The sequence below is a fragment of the Microtus pennsylvanicus genome, chromosome 1 (assembly GCF_037038515.1).
Source record: "Microtus pennsylvanicus isolate mMicPen1 chromosome 1, mMicPen1.hap1, whole genome shotgun sequence".
Lineage (NCBI taxonomy): Eukaryota > Metazoa > Chordata > Mammalia > Rodentia > Cricetidae > Microtus > Microtus pennsylvanicus.
The window spans coordinates 88031692-88059507 of record NC_134579.1 but is presented as its reverse complement, the minus strand read 5'-3'; the positions used below and the strand labels follow the sequence as shown (position 1 = coordinate 88059507).

Here is a 27816-nt window from a genome sequence, read left to right as displayed (position 1 = left end):
TCCCACCGCCTGTGCTCATCCAGCTGGTTGTGCCTCACGGCTGCCACATTCACACTTTAGGCCTGGCACATCTCTCTGTCTGGGGTGGCTGGGTGGTCCATCTTTGTTTCTCTCTTTGGAGTAAAGGCCCTGTTGCTTGCTTTCTTTCTCTGATTTATTTTTAGTCAGTGGAGCACACCCTTTTGTAGCACACACCTTTCTCAAGGGGTGAATCCATGAGTCTTGCAAAGCTAAAGTTGTCTTTGTTCCTATTTTTTACATATTATTAAATGATTATATATAAAATTCTAGATTGTCCTTATAAAATTCTATTTACATTTCTTAATATGTTATATATGAATTTTCAAAAAGTTTTGTGGTGAAAAATATCCTCACTCTCCCTATCTGATATCCTTAGTCGACCAGTTGTCCCAACCCTAACTCGTTTACTTGTGAAAATTTTATATATATTTCTAAGGTTAAGAGTACAAATGTATTGTTTATTTACCCTTTTAAAGTACATATACATTGTCACTTCTCATTGTATTAATTTCTGCTTAGCTCTGTTTGTAATTAGGCAGAATCCTACATGATACACGTGTCTGACCTGCTTCTCCCTCTGGATGGAGGCATAGTTCCTGTTTAAGAGAACTAGAGCGTGATGGTGCACGCCTTAAATCCCAGAACTCTTGAAGCAGAGGCAGATGGATCTTTCAAGTTCAAGACTAGCCTGGTCTGCAAAGCAAGCTTCCAGGGCAACCAGGGCTGCACAGAGAAACTCTGCCTTGTACTCAATAACCAATTAATCATTCAATAGATGAGAGAGAAAACTGGAGACGAGATAGGTTAGCTACCTGGTCATGTACTGTGGACCACATCTGTACAGACAGGGCGCATCCAGAACTGTGCTCTGCGTATTGTGCTACCCTATGCACCATGTTGTCTCCAGTGAGAACTCCTCAAACAATGTTTGTGGGGCGAGGGTTGGCTTAGTCCATGGTGTGATAGTGGAATCTCCAGATGTCAGGTGTTGTAGAATAATTTGGTATTGTTCTTGATAAGTCCTAACAATACTTTCCTTAAAACTTAGAATTTTGTCAGCTTGATGAGAAAGAAGTTGAATTTCAGTACTGTTTTGCTCGGGACTTACTCTTTAAGGAGCCTATTTGAAGATCTTTTATGTCTTTGATTAATTTTTATTGTGTTGTCTGATCCTTGTCTTGCTGTTTGTCTTTGGGAGCTAATCATCTCTGAGTCTCGTTGGACTTTTCCTCTGTAGATGTTTATGTATGTGGCCAAATTGACCAAAGTTTCTTTATGACTCTGGATTCGGGTTAAGAACAATATTTTATACTTTAAAATAAATGAATGATCTCATTCTTTCTCCTAAAATGCTTGTGACTTTTTCTTCCCAGTCTGTCAGTGCTGACTTTGTCCTCTCTTTTCTCCCGTAACCCCATCTAGACCCAATGGCCTTTCTTAGTGTGCTTACTGCTGTCTTGTTCTTGCTGACTGCAAAGCATGCTTCTGTTGGGGCCAGCAGCCTCGGCTTCCTCCTTCCAGGACAGGTTCATGTTTCAGCTCTGTCGTACCCCTTCTCATAGCACTGTGTAGTGGGGCAGTCCCTGCTTTCTCTGCTTACTGGAGTCACATGTTTCCTGCTAGACTGCAGTCCTCAGGTTGCTGAAAACTACAAGTGGTCTCTGGTTCTTCAGTTTCTCACAGTTCCTTACACCTTTTGGTGAAGTGTGAAAAACAGGAAGGTACCTTTTCTTTTTTTCTAAATATTTACCATTTTATGCTCCTTGGTAAAGTGGAAACTTACCTGACGTCTCTGTAACCTAGAGCATGGACAGAGGAAACATTTCCTTACAGGCATGGCCAGAGATGTTAAAAGACAATTTTTCCTTTTTTCTCCTTTTTATCTAGTTGTAAAGATTGAGTAGTATATAAGGGATAATTGTTCCTGTGAATTGAATGTTGAGAAACGTCATTTATGTATGTAGGGTTTGTTGAGGTCAGTGTTTTGTTTGTTTATTTGTTTTTAAGCACTTTACAGAACCTGTCTTAATTTCTTATTTACTGGGAAAAATTGAGTTAAACTTGAGTCTGAAAAATATGGCCATGTGCACGTAGAGTGACATACTGAGATCAAATATTAATTCCCCAGGTTTCAAAAGGACCCAACTTGGTCAGAGACTGGAGACCGCTATCTGTTGAAACTCTTTAGGGATCATCTTTTTCATCAGGTCACAGAAGCAGGTGCTCCCTGGATTGACCTCAGTCACATCATTTCCTGTCTTAATAAGGTAATTAGTAAGAAAACCCAGTAGTTTTTAGTAGGTTTTTTGTTATCTGTGTGTGTGCGCGCGCGCGTCATGCCCCATGTTCACACACAAGGTCAGAAGACACTTTGGAGTTCATTCTCTCTTTTCTGCAGGTGTGTCAGGCTTGGTGGCAAGCACATTTACAATCCTATAATATCTCATCCACCATGTAATTGCATTTTTAAGATCTTAAGGGTAGTATTACAACTTGGTAGAGTTGTGGTATATACAAGTACTAGGAGACTGAAGACAACAGGATTTATACCTGCTATACTCTATGAGGAATTTAAGACAGGACTCTTCCTTCCTTCCTTCCTTCCTTCCTTCCTTCCTTCCTTCCTTCCTTCCTTCCTTCCTTCCTTCCTTCCTTTCTTTCTTTCTAATTTACTTGTTTTTATTTTGTGTGTATTGGTATTTTACCTGCATATATATTTCTTGTGTGTCATATCTTGGACTTAGACGGTTGTGAGCTGCCATATGAATGCTGGGAATTGAACCTGGGTCCTCTGGAAGAGCAGTCAGTGCTCTCAACCTCTGAGCCATCTCTCCAGGAATGTCTGATGCAGTGGTTCTCAACCTTCCTAATGCTGTGACCTTTTAATGCAGTTCCTTAGGTTGTAGTGACTCCAACCATAAAATTATTTTCATTACTACTTCGTAACTGTAATTTTCCTGCTATTATGAAACATCGTGTAAATACCTGTCATGCTAACCCTATGAAAAGGCCAATCAATTCCCCCCTCAAAGGGATTGTGACCAATATGTTGAGAACCACTGGACTAGAGTTTTTGTTTTTCATTGTGAAAAACATCTTTTACTGCAATAAAGTGTCACAAGATGGCTGCATTTCTCTTTTATATTTTGTTGACATGTCATTTCTTTTATTGAATAGAACAATGAGTAATAAAAACTGTGTATGGTATGACTGCATGCATGCATGTATGTTTGCATAAGTATAGATGCGTGTACATATGGTAAAAGAGACCCTGTCTCAAGCAAGGGGGGAAAGGAAAGACTGACAAATTGTCCTCTGGCCTCCATAACATGCACAGTGGCACACACACATGGGAGGAGGTGTATTTGAGAGTAAATTATAAAAGCTTATGATTACATCAGGTGCTAACAAAACAATGGTCAGGTGCCAGATCCATTCCATGGCCGTTTTTGTTTCCTCTTTCTTTCTTTTCTAAATAACTTACAAACTGACAATAGTTTTTCGTTTTTAAAAAGTGGAAAGAGAAAAGATTAAGCAAAGTGTAAATATGACCTCAGAATGACCTCAATAGCTAGAGTGGACAGAGATCAAAACTGGTGCTCATAGAGGAAGCTACAGAAATACATGGATAAGAAATGTTTTAAAAGTTAAAATGGCAAAACAGGAAGGTACTCGGTTGACATGGAATTGGTGTAGGAGGGTCTTCTGTCTATGTGTTGCTTTCATTGGTTAATAAAGGAAGTGCTTTGGGCCTATAGCAGAGCTATAAGGGAACAGAGCTAGGCGAGGAAAACAACAGAATGCTGGGAGAAAGGAGGCAGAGTTAGGAAGAAGCTATGGAGCTGCAGGATACACATGCTGAGAATTCTACCTGGTAAGCCACAGCCATGTGGCGATATACAGATTAATAGAAATGGGTTAAATTAATACAAGAGTTAGCCAATAAGAAGTTAGAGCTAATGGGCCAAGCAGTGTTTTAATGAATACAATTTCTGTGTGGTTATTTCGGGGTTAAGCTAGCCTGGCTGCCAGGACGAACAAGTGGGCCCTCCTCCTACATGGAATTGCTGGTACATTGTTACAACTCATTGGTGACATCTAATTGACATTCTTTGGAACACAGTTTGGCTATGGATACCATAGTACCATGAAGTATTTCTCCTAAAGAATACATATTTTTTCTGTTCTACACTGGTGTTCATAATATGCAAAATGGAAACTATTGGGTAAATAATTACAGAGTGCTGAGTTGACTGAAGATAGTAATCAAATACATTTTGAACACTAAGGCAGGAGGACGAAACATGGCAATGTTTCTTAGAAAAAAAAACCTTTTGAGTTGAAATTTGATGCATTTTGACCCATGGTATTGTAAGCTGTTCATGGAAACCTGAAAAGGGACTATGACAGAAATACTTTAAATATTTCATTTATCGTTGTCAAAAATGTTGTCCTAAAATGATTAAATCAGTTCTCTTCCTCGATATAAACTGCATATTTTTTATAACTTCTTTCAGCTAGATGCAGGTGTGCCAGAAAAAATAAGCCTGATTTCCAGGGATGAGAAGAGTGTGCTGGTGGTGACGTACAGTGACCTGAAACGCTGCTTTGAAAATACCTTTCAAGAACTGATTGCGGCTGCAAATGGTCAATTGTAGTACTTACTAAAATATCCACAGGGCATGGTGAAGGCCCAAGCCTACAGCCAGTTGCACTATGGTGAACGGTCCTTCGTCTTCTGCCAGCAGGAGAATGAAAAGGAAGGAGTGAAGCTTTTCGCACTTGGGTCAGGTGCACTGTTACTTGAGAGGAAGAATGTCTCACTTTCTATGTACTCTGGCTGCCACAGGCCTCTGAAGAGTTATGTCAGATCAAGGTCACCGTTTGGTGAATGATGCTCCTGCTTCTGTTTTTCCACTTGTGTATGCACTAATTTTAATTTTTTAAAGACTTTTTTTTCTGATCTTTGACCTCTTGCCACATTGTATACTTATTAAGGGAACTATTTGCAAGGACATTGGGAAACAAAAAGAGGCAGCTTTTTGCCACTGAGAGATGCAGAATTTGCTTTTGGGGGATGGGCCAACTCAGTAGTTCATAGAAGTACAGAGTAGTGAATAGTCCTTTTGAGTATCGTATGCAAACTCTGCGTGCCACCTACCTTAGCTCAAATTGAAGCTTCTGTTGTGTTTAAGAACACACAAAGAGAAATATCAGTGAGTTATCAGATATGAATTTACCCTTATTAATTTAAATCCTTTTCCAGGTAACAATTGAACGGTAGCTGAAGGAGCAGGCCCTGCTCTTCTCCAGGTTCATCCAGAGCCGCCTTCAAAGAGCCTGCCAGTCAGATACACTTACATTGATGCAATTTTTAATAACAAAAAAGAAATTGTGTTGAAGGCCTAAAGTTAAGGAGTTATATTACTTTAGGGTCTTTCCAGTTTGCTTTTTTTTGCCTTTGTACTACAGCTTTATAATGGTACTTTACACTGGATACAGACTCAGAGACTGTTGAGAAGGTGAACTGAGCACAGCAGTCAGTGGTCTGATCTCTGCAGTCCGACCCTGGAGGGGCACTTCTCTGCTGTGCCTTTGCACTCACTGCTTAACCCAAAGGAACAGGACTTTTGATAAAACTCACTCTGCAGGATCATCCTGAGAAGCCCATCTTACAAGTTTGCAATTTTCCTCCTTGAAACTTTGTTACTATTTGGACATACAGTTGTCGCCAAACTTGAGTATTCATGGGATTTGTGGTCACTTCGATATTGAAGACTGCCAAATACATAGGGATTTTCTCCTAAGGCCACCTTGAAGACTTCATCTTCTTCCCAGCACTGAGTGTTCAATTTGCTCTAGGTGTGAAGAAAATGTGGAGGAGACTTAGAAGGTCAGGACAGACTCCAAGCACTTGCAGCTGATGTTACTGTCCTCATTTTTAACAAACATACATATTTGTATATTTCAGAGAAGTTTTTAACATTTCTCTGTCCACTTTTTATAAGCTTTAAATGATTTCTCTCTGCCTTGAGATTTGCATCAAGAAAAAGCATCTCTCTTCACCGCAAGCTTTGGAGACTAGAGACACACTTCACATGTTTAACAAGCACGTCTGCATCCACGAGTGGTCGCATCAGTTGTTAACGAGAAAATCAATTATTGCATTTGATCTGGATGGATTTTTAAAGAACATAATGTTCAATATTCAAAGGATAATGAGCATTTGCCACCATGATGTTCCTTTTGTTTAAAAGGAACAAGAACTTTCGATGTAACACACAAGAGTCTTTATCATTAGCTCATGTATTTGAGGAAGAGCAGCTGTCTTTTTATATGTTTTTTGACAAATCATATTGTAATTCTTTTGTACAAAAAAGAACTACTTGTATTCTAGAAGAAATATGAAATGCTTAATTTATAAGCGGGCTGGAGATTTTTTCCAATATTGTTTTCTTTGAAAATGAAAGGGGATCATCTATTTTAGTTTTGGGGGCCTGGGAACTTTTTGAAAATTTTTATTTGTGGACCAATGTTATGTGAATGCTAAAGAAGGGCAGGGGTAAATTAGGGCTTGAATCTCTCGTTCCGCATAGACCAGCAAACTTCCCCTCTGCAAGGCAGGTTCACATCACAAACCCAAGAGTCTGCATCGGAAACGCTAGTCCGCTTCAGCCCCTAGTAACCTCAGGGCTTGGTTTGGGTAGTAAAGATAGTCAGCTGAACGTTTTCATGAGTAAATATTGTCAGCCAGAAAAAGTTGGTGTCGGATAAATGCATATTTTTTTTAGCTTTGTTTTATATTTATTTTTCATTTCACTTTTATTGGGAATGGTTTTCAAAAGAACTCTTGAGTTCTGCTTTGGTGTTTTTTGCGGGGAGAATTTTTTGGTTTTTATTTTTTCTTTAATTTTGGGTTTTTTTTTGCAGGGGGGGTTGGGTTTTTTGTTTTGGTTGGTTTTTTTTTGTTTGGTTGGTTTTTTTTTTTTTTAAGGGAGCCCTCTTTTTCCACAATGTAAACCCACTTAGGAGGTTATCTGAAAGTTAATATTTAGTTCATAGGAAGACTTTAATATCTGAGAGTATTGAATTAAGGATGTGAACTCCCCATAACCTCCTGTTATGACAGACACAGCACGGAAAGGACAACCCTTGAAATCATGTAGTGCACTCACTTCAGCTGGCTGTGCCTGTTTTAAATCCTGTTAGTGTATTTACTTCATTGCAGATACCTTTGAGGGTGCCCTTGTATTTTGTTTTGACCTTGATTCTGTCATTTGGATATCAACATTGTCCCTAAAAAGCACCAGTATGTTAAGTTCTAACGTCACAATCCCAGTATCTGTTGCTCATCTTTAACCCTATTTTCAGTCTCTATGTGTATAGCAGTATTTTTTAATAAAGAATTACAGAGATAAACTTGTTTCTGTTGTTATTATTATTACCAGTTCATATAGTGGTGTTGGTCTTGATTGGGTTTTGAAAATTACTATGTATTTTGAAGAGCTTCTGCCTTTGGGTAAAATGGTAGCAGATTACATTGGTGGTTTATCAGTTGTTTTTTGATTCATGTCTCCTGTGTCCTGGGTCGGTGCTGAAATTAAGACTTCAGATAGGAGGAGATTTTGTATAAGACTGTGTAAGAAACTACTTATCTGACAAGACGGAATGACATGGAGCTAGTCCACTCCCCGCTTTGGGGAAGGACCCCAGGGCCTCAAAAGCTAGCTGTGCAGCTTCCACTTGAGCTGCACCTGTAGCTAAGTGTGCCTTAGTGCTCAGTTTGCCATGTGGAAGAGAGAGACTCTTTGCCAATTTCTCCCCCCCCCCCAAAAAAACATTCCTCAAGGATAAGTTGTTATAAAAAAATGTTGGCATTTGTTGAGCTTGAATAGTATTTTATTGTTGGGTTCCCCCACCCCCAATACATTTAAAATTTCTGTGATTTGAAACTATAGGATGGAAAAGTAGTCAAGACTTGATGCTCAGGGTGAAGATGGCAGAGTGATCAAGGAGAGCAGATTACTTCCAGTTGAGAGACTGGCAGATGACCTGACAATAGGGCAGGGGGACTTTTATATAGAAAGTAATTTGCAGATAGTCATGGATCCAGATAGGAATAAAAATGGAGACTAATTTGGAAGTTTTTTTAGAAAACGATGTTGTTAAAGCTAGGCCAGTGTCGCATTTGATGAAATCCAACAGAAGCCATGTGCTGCTCTCAGTTCCTCCTCCCTGTAATCTTATAGCTCGGGGGCAGTGGATTGTTCTCCTACTTCTAACAAGAACCCACAGGGCTCTTGTGAAACCTCCTTCCACAGAGACTGCAGGGCAGAAGGAGAAAGGTTGCTATTTTAAACCTGTGCCTTTAAGTCTTTCTAACAACAGTGTGAGTGGGGGGTAAGAATCCAGCTGGCAGCAGCAAGGCCCGCATTTCCCCTCTAGTGCTTGAGACCCTCTAACTGGCCAAGCAGCCACCCCACAGTCCCACAGTGCAGTGAACTAGGGATTCACTCCTCAGATATTTACTGTCTATTTTATGTCAGATGTAGTTCTCAGAGCCAAGGGAAGATACTTTTCTGGGGTTTGGAACTTCCTTCTGTTTCTTGTCATTCCAGGGACAGATATTTCAGTTGTATTGGCACTAAGTTAACTATGAATCTTATAGACATGCTCTAAACTATACGGAAGAGTAAATGCACTCTAGTCTTTAAAAGACATCATGGGTTTTGGTTGGGGGTGAAGGGAGACTAGAACTAAATGCACTTGGATACTGGCAACTGTATGTAGTATTTGGAAGGTAATTATGGTTATGAGAGGAGAGCCAGTAGTTACCAGACTTAGCAAATAAACACTTGAATCTCAATATCAGATAATATATTTTTTTAGCATAAGCCTCTGGCATAGAGAACATTAATATCAGAAAAATTCTCTTCTGTAGTTCTCGTTTACCTGACCATGCTTGCCACTCTAGAATGTGGTGCTGCAGTTTCAGAGGGTGGCCTGGACAGAAGTCTCTTAAAGCCAATGCTGAGTGAGGACTTGGATGTGGAGCCACCAGCCCCACTGGGGAAGGACTGGGAAGGAAAGCGCAGGAGGAGATGAGTGCTGACTGGACCATTGTTCTGGCCTCTGTCCCCAGGGAAATGTGGAGATTACTCTAGCTATAGTGTGAAGGACAGACGGGGAAACCAAGATGCTAGAGCAAGATTAGGGAGTTTATGTGGCCTTCTTAGGGAAGGATGAAGAGGTACCAGAGAAGGTACAAAGTGTTAGATTCTGGTTGTACTTTAAAGCTAGAACCAGTGTGGAGTAAAGAAGAGAATGAGCTTTGAGATTGCCAAAAGATTTCTGTTCTATCGGGAACTCACCAAGGCCAGCTGGCCCGAGTCTGAAAAAGCCTGGGATAAAACCGGACTCGCTGAACATAGCGGACAATGAGGACTACTGAGAACTCAAGAACAATGGCAATGGGTTTTTGATCCTACTGCATGTACTGGCTTTGTGGAAGCCTAGGCAGTTTGGATGCTCACCTTACTAGACCTGGATGGAGGTGGGCGGTCCTTGGACTTCCCACAGGGCAGGGAACCCTGATTGCTCTTTGGTCTGCCAAGGGAGGGGAACTTGATGGGGGAGGGGAGGGAAATGGGAGTTGGTGGTGGGGAGGAGGCAGAAATCTTAAATAAATAAAAGATTTCTGAATTACAGAGGTTTTTGGCAGGAGGGCAGAGGTGGATCTGGAAGAGGGGCAGTTAATTAAAAGTTTGGCCCAAGGCCTGAGATTTTTACACATTGTTCTGATTTATTGTTTTACACCAAACAGCTTAAGGACATGTATACCCAGTCCCAGACTCTGGATCAGGAATTTAAGACAAGGCACAGCAGGGGTGACATCTAGACTTGTGTTTGGAGCTTTAGCCTGGGAGAGTAGCAGGAGCTGGCCGACTGAAAGCAGGACTCTACTAAGAATGTGTCTAGGAGCACCCGCCCATGTCCTGGCCCCTGGTAGAGCCTTTGGAGAGTGGGTGTGCCAAGAGGAAGGCAAAAAACAGGTCATTTCCTTGCTGGGCCACCAAGTCATGGTATACAGTAGTACCCTGATGTCAGGGACAGGGGAATCAGAGCTGTTGATGCCGTCTGAAAAACAGGCCCAGAGCACTGAGAAGAAACATCAGCTTAGCACATAGGAGTTTGCTCTTGACTGTATGGGATAGAATCGGCTGCTTTAACTTCTGCCACCTTCACTGCAGTGGGCTGTAACAGAACTGTGAGTGAAAATGTGTGTAAGCTGCTTAATGTCAGGATCTTTTACCCACAGCAGCAGAAATGAAGTGTGTACATTGTTCATGTGTGAATGTATGTGCATGTTCGGAAGCTGGATGTCTTTTATCATTCTTGCCCTCATTTTTAATTGTGAGTCTAGCCTTTCATGGCTGAGCCATCTCTCCAGCCCACTCTTACCTTTATTTGTAAAATAATGTTACAGATTTTATTTGGTGTATGAATGTTTTGCCTGTAAGTATGTATTTGTATCATGTGTATACTTAGTCTCCCTGGAGGCTAGAAGAGAGCACCAGATTCCCTTGAACTAGAATTACTGTTGTGAGTTACCACATGGGTGCTGGAAACTGAACTTAGGTACTCTATAAGAGCAGCCAGTATTCTTAACTGCTGACCCCTCTCTCCAGCCTCCAATTATTTGCTTGTTTGGTTGTTTGTTTCCTTTGAGGTGGGGAGTCTTAGTTCTCTATAGCTGCGTTAAGACACCATGACCAAGGCAGCTTATAGAAGGAGGATCTGCATGTTTTGCACAGATACCCTCCTGCTCCATGCTTGCGTTAGAGATGTGTACTGCTGAACAGGGTTGCGCTAGACTTGGCTTTTACATGGAAGTTTGTGGTGGTTTGAGCAGGTATGCCCCCCCCATAGACTCGTGTGTTTGAGTACTTGGTCGTACGGAGTGACACTATTAAGAGATGGGGTTTGTTGGAGGAAGTATGTCACTGGGTTTGGGTTTTGAGGTCTCTTATACTCAAGCTATACCTAGAGTGGGACATAATCTGCTGCTGCCTGTGGATCAAGATGTAGAACGCTCAGATCCTTCTCCAGCACTCCTCCAGCAGAATCTGGCCCGCACGCTGCCATGATTCTCGCCACGATGATAATGGACTAAACCTCTGAAACTGTAAGCCAGCCCCAAATAAATGTTTTCTTTGTAAGAGTTGGCGTGGTCATGGTGTCTCTTTGTGGCAGTAGAAACCCTGACAAAGACAAGTTAGATATCTGAATTCAGGGCTTCACGCTTGTGCAACAAGTGTTTTACCAAAACCCCAACCCCAAAGGCCTTTTTAGAATCCATACAGCTGCTGGCGCTGGGTTAGGACTAAGCCGTTCAGCCCTACGGTGGCTGGTGAGCCTGTGCAGAGCCCCTTCCCTGTGAGCACGTGGCTCACGGCATTGTTAAGTTGAACTGGTTTTAAGGAATAAGGAGAGGATTGAAAACCAACCGGTAGTGTAAGTAAAACCATTCAAAGAGTTCTGCCCTGAAGGAGAACAGATGGGGTGAGGGATCAGAGAAACAGGCATGGCTGTGTGGTTCCAAGAAAGGGAAATGGATGGGAGTGAGGGGTGGGTGGGTGAGAAGACAGGGTCAAGAACACCACCATACGCTTTGGCTGGGCCATTCGATGGTGAGGCAAGGGGCATGAACACAGGTGCCTGTGGGTGGGACGTGCGAGAGGGATTTCCGAGTTCTTTGAATTGTTTCTGAAGAGAAAGGTGTATCAGAGTACATATCACAGGGGCTGGAGAGATGGCTCAGAGGTTAAGAGCACTGGCTTGTTCTTCCAGAGGTCCTGAGTTCAGTTCCCAGCAACCACATGGTGGCTCACAACCATCTGTAATTCAATCTGGTCCCCTCTTTTAGCCTGCAGATAGAACACAGTATAAATAATAATTTTAAAAAGTGCATATCACAGTAGATGGTCCTGGAAATGAGTTCAGTCCTTCAAAGCACTTAGCATAGTTACTGCCACGTAGTAAGCACTCAAATGACAGCAGCCGATAGCTGCTGCTAGATCCCAAGATCTACCTGTTCATCAGGTGTGACCAGGGCTGGGATGCAGACTTAGGTCCCTGGTGAAGCTATAGTCCCTGTGCTTCAGGATGCAAGAGTAATTCACACTGTGCAGACTTCAGCAACTTTGAATTAGGACTCTTACCTGTGGTAAGTGTTGTGTAATCCAGTTCCTCTACATACGGGGCTCCAGTAATCGTGGCTTCAGTCACACTGGCCTTGTGACCACAAGAAGATACCTCTGACCCTGCAGAGCCCTGCCTGTGCTATGGAGCCAGGGTGCTCCGCAAGGCCAAGTGTTTTCAATGTGCTTTCAACCTACAGCTATTTCAGTTTACTATGGATTCCTCTGGGTGTGGCCTCAAAGGAAGTTGAGCATCTGCCTCCATGTATTTTAGATATGTTATTAATCTCTTTTCATCTGCAATGAATCCCCTTCCGTTTATTGTATTTTGGGTTTTGGTACAGCTAGGGATGGAACTCAAGCCCTCACATAGGAGCAGGTGCTCTGCCACCCTAGCCTTCCTGCCTTTAAGATAGGCTTTAAATGGGTGCTAGGTTGCTGGGCATGTGGCACTCACCTTTAATCTCCCAGCACTTGAGAGCTAAAGACAGGAAGATCTCAGTGAGTTCTAGGCCAGCCTGGTCTACAGAGTTCAGTCTAAGGCTACATAGGGAGACCCTGTCTCAAAAAGAAAAAAAATAGTACTAAATGATAGGGCTCATTTTTTTAATGGCCCATTTTTGAAGGATAACACATATACACATTTACATATATATAGTTCAGAAACATGCAGCCCAGTGAAGTATAATGGTTATCCCAGATCAGGTTTGATTTAGCTTTCTTATTTATTCAGCTTTTGCTTTCCTATTTTCTCCCTTAAATGTCCATAGTTCACAAAATTGAAAGCTGATTAATCCCGTGTTGGGACCCAGCATATTTTTTCAGCATTCCTGACCTTCGAAGGCCCCAAATCTGGAGATGTGTTTTACAGTGCGGAGTCTAAGAAACATTGCTAGGTCATCCTGCTGCTGAAGAAATGAACTCTCAAATGCCCTGTCAGTTCCCAGAGTCATGAGAAAACATCTATTTTCTGATGTGAAGCTGGTCCGTGAAGCATTCTTCAAATCATTTCCCAAATAAGTGACTTTGGTTTGAAAACTAGCCTTCCCCCAACCCCAAGGCAGTCGGCTACCACAGAAGCTCAGAAGCCAGTGTTCTTAAAATATTTCAGATTCTTGAAGACTAAATGCCTCTTACAAGTTTATTTATTCTTTTGTCATTTATTCTTTTGTCTTGCCTTTCTACCCAAGAATGTTTATCTAGTGTCCTGCCTTGTGTTTCTCCAAGCTAGCTCCCCAGAATATTAGCAGCTAGATCCACGAATAGCCGCTTTACTTCTTACCCAGCGCCTGCGTTGTCTCTTCTCCCAGGAGGATATAATGCATGGGGCCAGTTGGAGACATCTAAGTGGTAGCGCTCTCCTTGGGGTCTCTTGTGCTTTATGCTGTTTTGCCCATTTGCTGTTTCCCACATGCACCCTCTAACCTACGTGTGCTCACAATACGCACACGCTGCGATTGTGGTAATTATTTATCAGTTGAAAATTAGTGTTTAGGGGAGATGCCTGTTTTGAATTGTGGGTTCCTCATAGGCAGCCAACAGTCCCTCTGTGAAATTTCCTGGTTCGTGATCTTAGTCATGTTGGCATTTCTGGGCAAGCTGGCTGTGATGGTTGGTTTTAAATATCAACTTGCCACAACTTAGAATCGCCTGAGCAGGGAGCCTCGGTTGAAGAATTATCTTGGTTGTGCGAATTAACCCTGGAAGGCCCACCCCAAATGCCTTGGCGCCTTCTGGCCCAGGTAAAAAGCACTCAGAAGAAGAAAGATTTGCCGCTGAGTTAGTTAATCCCATTGCTGCTGCTGTTTTCTTTCCCGAGAGCTAGCTTCTTCCAGTTTTGCACATGCACTGAAGACCACCAGCCGTGGAGACTGATAAACCACCAGGAAGTCAGTCTTCCACGTGAGATGGTCACTGTGCAGCTCTGACCACTAAAGCAGCCAGCCTTGGGGACTAAGAACCAACCAAGTCCTCAGCCTTGTAAGTGTAAGGTAGCTGTCATTGTACTGTTTTGACCACACTGCATAAGCCAACTTAATAATTTTTCAATGTTTAGTTGCTTTAATTGTTATGTGTATGCCCCACATGAGTGCCTGGTGCCTGAGAAGGACAGAAGGCATTGGGTCCCCTGTAACTGAAGTTACAGATTGTCTCAAGTTGTTACGTGAGTGCTGAGAACCAAACGTAGCTGTGATTAACCACTGAGCCTCTCTTTGGCCCCTAGTAAATCATCTTAAGATATGTATCATTTTGTCCTGTTGGTTCTTTTCCTAGCGAATCTCCATACAGTGTTCAGCAGGCAGCATCTTTGTGGTCTAGGCAGCCACTGTGTGGACCCCTGGGGTGTTGCATGCCCTTGTTCCAGGAGTGCTTGCTTTAATCTCCCTTGGGTCACGTGGATAACTGATGTTTAGCAAGCTATCCCGGCATTCAGTCCCCTCACCCCACCCTGAGGCACATCAGGATTCCTTTTTCCCTCTCTCTTACAAGGAAAGTAAGAAAATACTTGGTTTTGGAAGTGGATTTTATTAAATGAAGATAATATATGAAATACATTCATCATGACTAAAAGGTGGGACCAGATCATATCTCAGTTCTGTCTGTGGCATATCATTTTGATTCATATAAAAGTAACTTTAAAATTCCAGTTTCTTTAAATAGTTATGCACAAAACATACAGATACACATACACACATACATGTACAGTTCCTACCACTGTCGGCCAAAAGAAGCCCTCTTCCTTCATTGCGTTGATTTACAGGCAGGGGAGCGAGCACTGCTCGAAGACCCATGCAACAGTTTTCAAGATCTGACCAGATCTGTCCCCTGAGTATGTCTCTCAGGCTGACTTAGACTTGCCTGAGGTTTCAGCAATGTGTACACTGGTGACCTCAAACACTAGGAGAAATGTTTGTTCTTCCTTAGTGTGCCCGCTAAACGGTCTTCATGCCACTGCCAGAGTCCTAACATCCCATGCTGTCTTGATGGATGGGCACAATGTGTATCATTACAAGTTTCCATTTTCCTTCCTGCCTTAAAAACTTGATGGAACTGTCTTTCTCATCGCTGATGGGCTTTGGACTCCAAAGCTAAGTCCTTAAGCAGAGCCAGAGAATCGCAATAGATTTTCTTTACGTTTGTGGGAAAGAGACCTTGTTAAAGTCTCTTAATGATTAAGAATTAGATGATTAAAATCAAAATAGTACAGGACTGGCTAAGGTTTTCTTCATTAGTGACTGGATATTTAAATGATTTGAGAAGTCATAGGATGCCGAGATCACTCATTTCTCTGGTGGCCTCTGTCTAATGGCCCGTCTTTGACACTTGCTGCCTGACATGAGCTTTTGCAGACACACAAAGATGGACAAAGATGTCTTCCTCCAGCCCTGCCTGATTTCTTTTTATCCAGTTCTTGGTTGAGAGCTTTTTCCTACTTCTCTGTCCTGGCAGGTGAATCCCCCAAGAGCCACCGTGACTGCAAACTATCTCACTGGGGATTGTGCCGAGCCTCCCTTCTCAAATGACAGAGAACCTTAAGGATGTAGTACCCAGGGGAGCGGCCATAGGATTGAGTGGCAAGCAGAAAGGAAGTATGGTCTGCTCTCATGAAGCAGCTTCTCATCGTCTGCCCAGCTGGGACTGGCTCCAGCAGGTGTACATGTCCTAAACACACAGACCATAATTTGCACATACAACATCTAACAGAGCATTTGTAGAGATCCAGGGCTCACATATCTCTTGACCCCAAAGAGTGGGCACCCTTTTCTACCCTGTCTCCCCATTTCTACCCTGTCCCCATCATCCTTAGACCCCAGGTAAGGTCTGAAACAGATGAAAATAAGATTTTTTTTTTCGTTTTGATGGTTCATTGACTAATATCCTGATCCCCAGCTGTAGAAATAGCTTACATAAATTGCACATCAATTTTCTTCCAAGAGTGCTTAAAAAACATTAGCTAATGCTCGTTTGCTCCTCTCAAATTGGACTGAGATGACAAAACTCATGATAAAGTAAAAAGAAAACAGTGAGGTCCCAACTCCGGGTGGATTGGCTTGGCTATCATACATGGAAGCGTCCACTCTGCCTTACTAGATTTTAGTCCATTCATCCTGGTTTGGGTCCATAGAAAACCGTCTTCTTAACTCTCCCTAGCTGCCTTGAATAGCTAACTATATCAGACAGGAGAATGCAAAAATGTCATATATATACTAATACTTGAAATAGAACCAACTGTTTAAAATGTGGCTTTTGAGTCTATCGGTAGACCACCCCTAGGCCAGACTGCTTAGCTCCCATTGAGCAGTATGCTAAGTTGAGGCCTCCAAGCTTGGCTCTGATTTCAGTGTATCTCACCAGAGGAACTGAGTCACATGCCAGCCTCACCGATGTATGTTAAACATGCTGTGGATGGTGTCGGGCAACAGAAACAGATTCCCAGGGAAAGATTTAAGATTTTCTGTGGTTCCCAAGAACATTTGTCCTTGCCTCTCAGAATCTAGAAAATCCCACACATTCTGCCCTGTCACCTTTTGGTAGGGTGCCCAAAAAGCAGAGGCCAGGAATGAGACATCGTTAAAGTGGCACTGAGGAGCCCTCCCCTGCACCTTCTCCACATGATAGATCCCAAGGCCTTTTCCTGTGTCTCTTTTTGGCTCTGGTCTCCCTTTCTCGCCTCCAGGGAGTGTCTGCCAGAGAACTCCAGAGATAGAGCAGGCCAGTGCATGCCGCTGTGGGCTAAGGGGCCTACAGCACCTGCCCCCCAGCTGCAGGGAGGGAAGATGGGCACGAGGACCCACGCTGGGTGCCATGGCCAGCACATCGCCTGTCCAGAGTGCCCTGAGGCTTTGGGGGCTGGAGCAGGTGAGTCATTGGGCTTACAAAGGATTTCTCTTACATGGAGTCACACGAGGATTGAGCACTAGAGTTCCTCACTTGTCACGACCTGGGGTTACATTCTTGTTAGTCCAAACAACAGTAACAAAAACAATGAAAAAGCACTATTAAGTCACAGAAAGCAGCCGGCTCCTGCGGAGAGGAATAGGTGTAAACTCATATATGCATAATACTGTCAGGGTAGCGGTCTGCAGCGGGCTCAGAGCGTTAGGCGGGTGGGGAGGAGTACAACACCACGGAGTTGTAGTCTGGGGGTGGCGAGCAGCACGGGTCCTTCCCCAGCTCAGAGTCGTCATGCACAGGCCTGATGTGGCCACAGCTGGAGAAGCAGAAGCTGGGCCTGGGGACATCAGAAAGCCCCGACTCCTTGCTTTTACTGGTTATTCTCAAGCTAAAGAGAAGGAGAAATGGACAAACGGGGTTAATCGGCCGTCTCGGAGATGTTTTGTGGGATCTTGGTGGCCACCTGTCCTACGCTCTTCCTTCGCAATGTATACCTTGCCTTCCCTATACTGGTGTGGTGTCACTGGGTGGAGTGGGCCTGCTGGTGGCTGGGAGTCCCGTCGGCTGTTTGATGAGATGGTACAAACCCCAGCATTCTAGTTGGAAAACAAGACTTGGCAGTAGCCGCTCCTATTTTTGGGTTAGATAGCTTTTTATGATCAGCTTTTTTTTTTTTTTGAAAAAAAAAAAAGGCCCCTGCCTGCCCTTCCTCAGTATCATGTCAAATCCTGGGAACCTGTGAGTCACCTCACAGTTTAACTTAGGTCTAAAGAGGAGGAGCTTATTCTGCACTAGCGAGGGGGTCGGTCCCAGTGCCGCGTGGACACAGAGTTGTTAGAACCAACCAGAGAGAAAGGCCACGTGAGGATGGAGTCAGGCGAGCCGGCCCCAAGCTGAGGGAAGCATGCAGCTACAGAAACTGTGAGAGGCAACGAGTAGACCCCTCCCCACAAAGTCTCTGAAGTGCAGGCGGCCCTGCCAGTGCTCCGGAGTCTGGACTTCCGGCTTCTAGAAATGGATTCCTCCTTACAGTCCCCACGTCCATGGTTAATGGTCTCAAGACATGCAGAGTAGCACACAGTCAATGCAGGAGGCTCCTCCCGAGCACATGTCATCCAGGGGACTATTGTTCTCAGGTACCATATGCTGTGCGAGTCCCTAAGATGGACCCAGGAGGAGGAAAGCATCTCCTGCCCTTTGCTATTGGATTGACATCACTGCTTAGCAGGGGAGGGCACCCTCTGAGTCACATGACTCAGACTGGCCAGGACTGGCCTGCCTATGATCTACCTCTTTAATTGCAGGGTAGGGTATACAAACAGGGTTTGTCTTTTCTTCATCAAAGATCAAGTAAAAAATAACCACCCTTTCCTCCCACATGTTCCCCACTGAGAAGCAAAAAAGCAGCTAGCCTACTCTTTGCTTTCGCCCAGATTGGTGTCCCTTAACCCTATCACCTCAGAGTGGGGCCCACTTTTAAGCCCACATTACAAGGAAAAGGCAGATGTTTGCCCGGGAGAGCGCTTGTCTTTCCAAGGACCTGGTGGACTGTGTGCATTGCATCAACACATGGAAGGGTTCGCAGCAGCTTTCAAGTTCAGTTTCAGCTCAGTAAAACTACAGCCTGTGGACTGGCAATCTGGGTTTGGTTTGGTTTTGTTTTTAAGTGTATGGGTGTTTTGCCCGCCTGTATGTAAGTGTGCTGCATGTGTGCTTGGTGCCTTCAGAGGCCAGAAGGGGGTGTGGGATCCTTTGGAAGTGGAGGTAACAGACGGCTGCTAGCGAACATGGGGGTGCTGGGAACTGAACTGGGTCCTCCGCAAGAGCAGCCAGTGCTCTTCACTGCTTGAGCCCGCATGGAAAGGCAGGGAGTAGATGAGTGGGCAGGGCAGGCCTTTCTCAGCATAGCACTGTTCCTCGGGAGCCTCCAGCCATAGAGAACCCCTGAAGTCAGCTATGACAGCGGAATATACTGCAGGAACCCTGCAATTCTGCCAGTGGCGCGAAGCAGGAGGGGGAGCCGACTGATGGATCAAGCCATGGGATTTTGAGAAATTTACAAGTGAGTCATCAGGATACATAAAATCCTTATTGTGGAAGTTTGGGTTCTCAGGATGGCAAACAGGGCCACCTTGTATAGACCATGTTAGCCTAGGGACCAGAAACAGGAGTGTTGTCCCCTGAGCCTGTGAACACATCCCGGCCCTTCCTTCACAGCTGGACACATCTGGCTCCTTTCCACCAAGGCCCTGTGCTTCTCAGGCTCAGCAGGCCTGTTGCAAGAATTCCCTACATATTTTCCCTTCTTAAGTCCCAGTCTTCCTTCCCACTGAGCCTGGGATTCCTATGTCCAATACCGTGCCCCCTTTCTGCCCCTTTGGGGGTGATGGTGGTTCTGCTCTACCTGAACACTAGGAGACCAGGTGGCCTTAAACAGCCCACCAACAAGAAAGCCATCATTCCTGACATCCTCCTCCCTGCCACACCCAAACCCCCACTCCTACTCCATTTCCTTACTCTATCTTCATGGAGGCCTTGGGCTTGGTCTCAGTCCAGGTGAATCGCTTCAGCAGCGGGGAGGCCAGCAGAGTGCTCGTGTCTAGCTGATAATCCTGTGGGAGCAAAGAGGAAGGTGACTCACTCGCCTGATCAGATGGTTCCACAAGGACTGGGTAGACACTGGGAGGCACCTCTGAGGTGCTGCCTGGCGCTGCCCTCGTCATCCACGACCCCTGCCCATTGGCACTGAACGTTTTCTTTGTACTGGCAACTGTGAACTTGACAGAGACAAATGGTGCCTGCTCCAGGCACCTGTGAGACCCTTCTTTCGGAAGGTGAGGGAAATAAAGAGGAAAGTCCTGGGTCTACGGAGATGGCCCAGTGGATAAAGCGCTTGCTGGACACATATGAGGACCTCAGATCACTCATAAAAGTCAGGCTTGGTGGTCTGTGTCTGTCACCATAGCCCTGGCAATGGGAGGTGTGGACAGAGACAGGTAGATCCTGGGGCTTGCTGGCCAGTTAGTTTAGCTCAAACTGGGAGCTCAGGCTTCTTGAAAGACCTTGTCTTTAACAAACACCGAAACCCCAGTAAGGTGAACAATTGAGGGAGACACCCTCAACTTCACGTACACATTCATAGGCAAGCACATATGCACATACAGAATGGAAACTTGCATGTAACTGTTTAGTATTTTCCACATGAAACATTCATGCAAATGATCATATATGTTAAAATTAATCTTGGCGGTTGTCTATGGGTATGCTGTCATATGTAAAATCTCTAGGAAATCATAGAGGTGGTTGGTTCTTTTTTCCTGGAGCGTCTACGGCACTGGCAGGTCCCCACTGGCCTTAGTGTCCACGAACTGATGACACTAAGATGAGTGGTTCAGTCATCTTCCTCGTGGGGTCTCCTATGCGCTCGTCATTACCCTGTCGCTACAGTGCGATGTCCCGTTAACAGGACGTGAACTCCACACTTTGTCCCTGCCTCCCTCCGAGACTCATGCTGGACTGTGTAAACACCAGCAAGGATCAAAGCAGGCGAGGATGCTGACCTCATTCTCCACGTTTAAGGGGTAGCCTAAGCTTGAGAAGTTCTGAGGTTTGCTAGTGTTGTTCCTGGCTCTTGACACACCCTACTGAGTCACAACACACAATATCTATCTACTTTATCACGGCATTCTACAGTTTAAAGTGTAGAAATGTCCTTATATTTTGAAGTCACCATGTCCCTTTATCTAGTGTATCTATGAGGTTCAGGTCACTGTTTGCTTATTTTAAAACTTATATTTGGGCTGGTGAGATGGCTCAGTGGTTAAGAACATTGACTGTTCTTCCAGAGGACCTGAGTTCAATTCCCAGCAACCACAAGGTGGCTCACAACCATCTGTAATGAGATCTGGCGCCCTCTTCTGGCCTGCAGGCATACAGGGAGGAAGAATGTTGTATACATAATAAATAAATAAAATCTTTAAAAAAACCTTATATTTATTTTATATATATGGGTATTTTTTTCCTACATATGTACATAACATGCATACCTGGTACCCAAGAAAAGGGCTTTGGGTCTTCTGTAACTAGAGTTACAGATGGTTATGAGCCACCATGTGGGTCCTGGGAATCGAAGTTGAAACCTCTGGAAGAGCAACTGGTGCTCTTAACAGTTCTGTTGTCTCTCCAGGACCCACCCTCAAGGTTTCTGCTCTTGAATGATGGCATTGTGCTTGTCTGAGGAGCCCACTTGGAGCACAATGGTCAGCCATACCAGATGGGCAGCCCTGCTCAGCCTTCCTCCCCACTTCCTAGTCTCTCGATCCCATGCAAAGGTTTTCTGGAGACCTACTAACAGAAACCCCTGGTTTACCAGGCTGCTCTGATACACTTTGACCTGTGTGTCTGGGTGGAACATGGTGGCTCAGCTGCAGAGCCTTAGAATGAAGGTGCCTAGGGCCTACATGACTTCTTTCAGCTGTAGTATATAGAGCACAAGGCGTCTGTTGCATCGCAAGGCCCAGCCACTCACACATCTTGCACTCTCAAAGAAGGGGGCATCACTGATAGCCTACAAGAGATGCTAGGGGACATAGCAAGGGCCACTCCACTTTCCCTCCCAGGAACTGGTGGAATAGAACCAGCCCCCCTCCCTGTGAGCTCCAAGAATCTTCAAACCATGGCATTTTCTTGCAAATCAACTCTACATGATGAAGTCTGGCTATCTGTTCTTCCCCCATATTGTAATCTTGGCCTCTTCTAATCACTGGCCCTTACTGGCTAAGCACTGCTGGCCTGGGCACTTAGACAAGAAGAGATTTCTGGCAGAGGGCACTGGGTTTCACTGCCATGACTTACTTCAAACATAGAGGTGGCGTTTGGTGAAAGCTCCTCAAACGTTCTGATTCTTTCCAGGCTCATGAATTTGAAAGCATTGACGTATCTAGTGAAGACGGAGAAAGAATAATCAAGGCAGGAAAAGGCACGCACCTTCAATGAATCAGGACACTGTGGAATTTGGGTGGGTCGTGCCTAACAACCAAAATAAGCAGCTGGCTCAGTTTCCTTAGTACCCTCGAGAAATCCTCATAGTGACGTCACTTCCTCAGGGTAGTCAATTCACACTGTATTTATCGTCTTCAGATAAACCCTGAAAGGGCCCACTCCAGTTCCTCGTGGAATCAAAAACTGCCAGTCATAGAGGAGAAGCGAGGCCTCGTCTGGCCCAAGTATCTTAGTAACCAAAGACCAATGCCCCAGGAGGCAGTGTGACTTCATTTTATCACTTATTGCTGTCTACTTCCTAAACAGATGTAGAGTTGACAAATAAAATGTCCCACAGAGACGTCATAGCTGACTTAAGTGTACAACTGAGGGGAGCGCTCACGTTGTACATTCTAGGCCGCAATTACAGTTGGGAGAAACGGGTGATGTTGCAAGGTTTCGCGGTGACCACCTGCCAATTTTCACTGGTGATCTAGTGGGAAGACCTGATGGGATATTCCAGTGATGGCCGCTCATGGGCACACCCAGTCATCAACTAAACCATTGTTTTAGTTTTAGTGGCTGCAAGTTCCAAGCTCTTAGGCTAGATTCCTATTGAGTCTCCGGCTAAGCAACATACTGAAATCAGCTTGGCACCCTCCACCCTATTTCCACCCCAGTCATACTTTATCATTTAAAGAAGATGGCTGGCTGGGTGTCAGGTATGGACACTGACATCAACCTGTCATAGATGGCTCAGAGCTCTAGGCTGCCTGCTGATTGCTTCAAAACCTGTCATAGATGGCTGTTAGTGATTTCCAACGGCTGCATCTCCATCCTGTTTCCCTTGCAGTGGTAGTGGTCATGGGTGAAGGCTTTGCCTACTGCAGTTGAAGATTCTAGAAGGCTCTAAAAGGAACCCCCGACTCCATTAGGAACCTAGACAGTGAGTGAGTCAGTAGTCCCGGGTTACAAACTCAATTCTGAATTTTGATAGTCACACATTTTGCTAAGTTCTCAGTCTCTCCAGTTGACAGGTCCCTATTTGTCAGAGAGAAGATATGTACTTTGAAGGATGGTTTTTTTTTTTTTTTTGATTTTTTCGAGACAGGGTTTCTCTGTAGCTTTTGGTTCCTGTCCTGGAACTAGCTCTTGTAGACCAGGCTGGCCTCGAACTCACAGAGATCCGCCTGCCTCTGCCTCCCGAGTGCTGGGATTAAAGGCGTGCGCCACCACCGCCCGGCGAAGGATGGTTTTTACATGAAGGTTGTACAGAATGCCAGCACAGCACCAGATCAGAGCATGTATTTTCTATAAACACAGGGGCCAACACATTCCTTATGCTGTAAATACCTACACTGGCCAGCACACCTTCTCAGGAAGTATTTGTTCTATTAGTGTCTGTCCAATTTCCTCTACAGTGATGCAGAATGTACAGGTTTGTTAGGTGAAGATAAGAAAACAAAAAAAGAGGGCTGATTTTGTCCCATTGTTGCGTTTTTTGTTTATTTTTGTTTTTTGGTTTTTTTGGTTTTGTTTTTTCAAGACAGGGTTTATCTGTGTTTCCCTTGTTGTCCTGGAGCTCACTCTGTAGATCAGGCTGGCTTCGAACTCACAGAGCTCCACCTGCCTCTTCCTCCCAAATGCTGGGGTTAAAGACATGTGCCACCACCAGGCTCAGTTTTGTTTAGTTTTATGTAACTTTTCTTCTTCTTGGTTGCTGTTGTTTTTGAGACACTGTTTCACTATGTATCCCGGGCTGGCTTTAAACTTGTATCCTCTCTCTCCAGCCTCCTGAATTCTGGGATTACAGTCCTGAACTACTACGCTTGGTTAACTGTATTTTATGTAAAGTTTAATCAGAGTTAATGTCATGAAAATCAGGCTACAGTTCTGGAATAAGGCAATGTGGTGTGAGAAAACACAAGGCCTATCTTTTTTTTGTTTGTTTGTTTTTTGGTTTTTTCGATACAGGGTTTCTCTGTGGTTTTGAAGCCTGTCCTGGAACTAGCTCTTGTAGACCAGGCTGGTCTCGAACTCACAGAGATCCGCCTGCCTCTGCCTCCCGAGTGCTGGGATTAAAGGCGTGCGCCACCATCACCCAGCCACAAGGCCTATCTTATTCCTTCCTTTAGAAGTTTAGAAAAAAGGAAAAGCCATAGGCCTCCAATTTACAGAACATATAGATGTTCTCACAGAACATGGCAGAATGTTCTGTCTTGTCTTGTTTTATTTTGTTTTGATTTCTTGGGACAGGGTTTCTCTGTGTAGCTTTGGAGCCTGTCCTGGAACTCACTCTGTAGACCAGGCTGGCCTTGAACTCACAGAGATTCACCTGCTTCTGCTGGGATTAAAGGTGTGCACCATCACCATGTGTTCACAATGTTTAGATTCAGGAAGGAGAATAGATGCCCAATTCTTTCTTTACCCTATTTCCTTCTCTCCTTCTCCCAGCCTCCCTTTTCTCCTTCATCCTCTCCTTTCTGCAGTAAAACTGGGGAGCAGCATCTCACCTTACATCGTCAGAGCTTCCAGTAGGAGACTTTGGAGCTGAAAATCCACCCTTGAAAAAATCGTCAGAGAAGGTGGGGACAGAGTAGGTGAAGCCACTGTTTCTCGTCAGTATGGCATTGATCGGGATGTAGTCTTTACCATCCTAAAATACCAAAGTAGAGCTGTAAGCACGGCTGTTTCTCCTTCAAGGACACGCACGCGCTTGAGTGTGTGCACACTCACACTCCCTCCCTCTCTCTCACACCACTTTTTATTGCTGTTCTTTCCAATTCTACTAGGAATACATTTAGCCTTCTGACCTAAACTTTACCTGCTGGACGTTGGCTTGAAGCAGGTCACCGAGTTTCTCCACGAGTTCTGCAAACCGGGGCCTCTCTTTGGGGTCTTTGTGCCAGCAATCCAACATGATTTGGTAGCTGTTGACCAGGAGCACACAGAAAGAGCTGGAGAACGGTGGGGTTTATATAGGCTGCCCTGCACATTCTGAAGTCAGGGTCATTGGCTCACATCTCAGACCATGCTTTTTATAATATGCAGCGTGCTTTCATTTTTAGGCTTATAACATCAGTGCCTGGGGACACACGTATGTCCACTGAAGCAGACTAACAGACCTGCCCTCCTGAACTCCTGACCCACCTTTCTTAGGTACCAGGATGGAGTCTTACAGATCAAAGACAGGACTTAGATAGGAAAGGGTGTTCTATGCCATTGGGTATGAGTGGTGTACTCTTCCTCTCTCAAGAGGAGGACGGTGTCCCCACAGCTAAAAACAGTCACAGTCTGACCACTGAGTAGCTGGTAATGCCCACTTGATTCTTTTTTCTTTTCTTTTCTTTCCTTTTCTTTCTTTCTTTCTTTTTTTCTGAGACAGGGTTTCTCTGTGTAGTCTTGGCTATCCTAGAACTAACTCTGTAGACCAGGCTGGCCCCAAACTCACAGAGATCTGCCTGCCTCTCCCTCCTGAGTGCTGAGATTAAAGGCGTGCGCCACCACCGCCTGGCCTCCCACTTCATTTGTGAGTGTAATGAAGGTTGGGTCCATTTGGCTTCTCTGTAAGCACGTGGCATCTTCACATCCTCATGCTCCCTTAGGAAGGTCCTCATTTCCTGGGGAAAAAATCCTTACACTTCCTTGGGAAGGTCGGCAGACTTCCTTGGGATGCTCCCTAGATTCCTGGAAGGGCTCCCTCACTTCCTTGGGAAGGTTCTGCTATGAGAATTGATGGAAAAGGCACTAGGTTCATGACGTAAGTCATTCCCAAAACAGGTTGATAGACAGTAGACTCCAGTAGTTCCTCAGGGTGTCTGCAAGGTTCCCGTGTGTGGTAGCTTATTTTTTGCCCAGAACTTCAAAGCCCCTATTACAACGCAGTTTCTCAATGCTAAGGTAAAAACAGGCAGGGCTTCTGGGTTGGAAACATGGGTCTTAATATCACAGAGGCCAAATCTTGTCCCCAGGTGCCTACGTCAGCAAGTTCTTTTGCATTTTGTTCTCCTCACATACTTTAGCTGTGCTGCTGCTGGGTGGTGTGGGATGCCCCTTTGTATGTTGTGAATATGCTTTATTACCATTGGTTAATAAAGAAGCTGATTTGGCCAATAACCAGGCAGAATAGAGCCAGGAGGGAAATCTAAGCAAAGATATAGGGGGAAAAAGGTGGAGTCTGGGAAATGCCCGTAGCCACTGGAGAAGCAAGATGTGAGGTAACAAGCCACGAGGCTTGTGGTAAAATATAGAATATTAGAAATGGGTTAATTTAAGTTGTTAGAGCTAGTTAATAATAAGCATGAGCTAACAGGCCAAACAGTTTGTAATTAATATTAAGTCCTCAGTGGTTATTCGGGAACTGGTGGGCAGGAGACAAACTTCCAGTTACAGTTAGGCTGTTCTCATGTAAACTGGGCCTGGAAGTCTGTGTCGACTCCCTGTGCACTCCCAGGGATCCCTGCACATACTGAGCCAAGTGCTCCCCTATGCCCTCCTAGGGTTACTTCATTTCGTCTTCTCTTCTTTCTGAGGAGCCTTTGGACCAGAGCAGACTCTGAATGGACTGGCATTTCAGAACAAGGTCCGAATTAGCCTGTGTGGCCTGGGACTTCATCTCCACTTTCTGGACCCAGCGCCCTTGCACAACAGCACCAACAGAAGCTCTCCACGTCCTGTACTGGGTCTCAGTGTGGGACACCTCTGTACTGGGTCGCAGTGAATGCAGGGTGTCCCTGCATTGGGTCTCAGCAAATGTGGGGTACCCCTGTGCTGGGTCTCAGTGAATGTGGGGTACCTCTATGCTGGTTTTCAGCAAATGTGGGGTTCCCCATACTGGGTCTCAGTGAATTCGGGGTATCTCTGTACTAGGTCTCAGCAAATGCGGGGTGCCCTTGTACTGGGTCACAGCGAATGCGGGGTACTCTGGTACTAGGTCACAGTGAATGAGGATACCCCTGTACTGGGTCACAGTGAATGAGGGTACCCCTGTACTGGGTCACAGCGAATGAGGATACCCCTGTACTGGGTCACAGTGAATGAGGATACCCCTGTACTGGGTCACAGTGAATGAGGGGTACTCTGGTACTGGGTCACAGTGAATGAGGATACCCCTGTACTGGGTCACAGTGAATGAGGATACCCCTGTACTGGGTCACAGTGAATGAGGATACCCCTGTACTGGGTCACAGTGAATGAGGGGTACTCTGGTACTGGGTCACAGTGAATGAGGATACCCCTGTACTGGGTCACAGTGAATGAGGATACCCCTGTACTGGGTCACAGTGAATGAGGGGTACTCAGGTACTGGGTCACAGTGAATGAGTATACCCCTGTACTGGGTCACAGTGAATGAGGATACCCCTGTACTGGATCACAGTGAATGAGGATACCCCTGTACTGGGTCACAGTGAATGAGGGGTACTCTGGTACTGGGTCACAGTGAATGAGTATACCCTTGTACTGGGTCACAGTGAATGAGGATACCCCTGTACTGGGTCACAGTGAATGAGGGGTACTCTGGTACTGGGTCACAGTGAATGAGGATACCCCTGTACTGGGTCACAGTGAATGAGGATATCCCTGTACTGGGTCACAGTGAATGAGGGGTACTCTGGTACTGGGTCTCAGCTTCCAGAAACCCAAAGCCAAGGGGGGTTGCAGAACTGATCATTGCTTCTCTAAGTCTGGGTTACTGTTTTGTCCTCCAGGAGACGTGTGA

The 27816-nt window shown here is 44.9% G+C and overlaps 2 protein-coding genes across 6 annotated transcripts in view; one reads left to right on the top strand and one right to left on the bottom strand.

Annotated features, from left to right (window-relative positions):
• The window catches only part of Pan3 (poly(A) specific ribonuclease subunit PAN3), a 115004-nt gene extending 107564 nt beyond the window's left edge, over nucleotides 1–7440 (top strand). For all 5 annotated transcript variants that reach the window (XM_075972048.1, XM_075972039.1, XM_075972067.1 and 2 more), the window contains 2 exons: nucleotides 2150–2288; nucleotides 4539–7440. In XM_075972048.1, coding sequence (XP_075828163.1) covers nucleotides 2150–2288; nucleotides 4539–4679 — 280 coding nt within the window. In that variant the 3' untranslated portion in view covers nucleotides 4680–7440. The remainder of the gene's footprint in view (nucleotides 1–2149; nucleotides 2289–4538) is intronic.
• Nucleotides 7441–14727: 7287 nt separating this feature from the next.
• Flt1 (fms related receptor tyrosine kinase 1) overlaps nucleotides 14728–27816 on the bottom strand; it is a 162461-nt gene continuing 149372 nt past the window's right edge. Inside the window, exons 26-30 of the mRNA XM_075972009.1 lie at nucleotides 24922–25027; nucleotides 24611–24753; nucleotides 21972–22056; nucleotides 19635–19729; nucleotides 14728–17505 (exon numbers count right to left, since the gene is read on the bottom strand). Coding sequence (XP_075828124.1) covers nucleotides 17322–17505; nucleotides 19635–19729; nucleotides 21972–22056; nucleotides 24611–24753; nucleotides 24922–25027 — 613 coding nt within the window. The 3' untranslated portion in view covers nucleotides 14728–17321. The remainder of the gene's footprint in view (nucleotides 17506–19634; nucleotides 19730–21971; nucleotides 22057–24610; nucleotides 24754–24921; nucleotides 25028–27816) is intronic.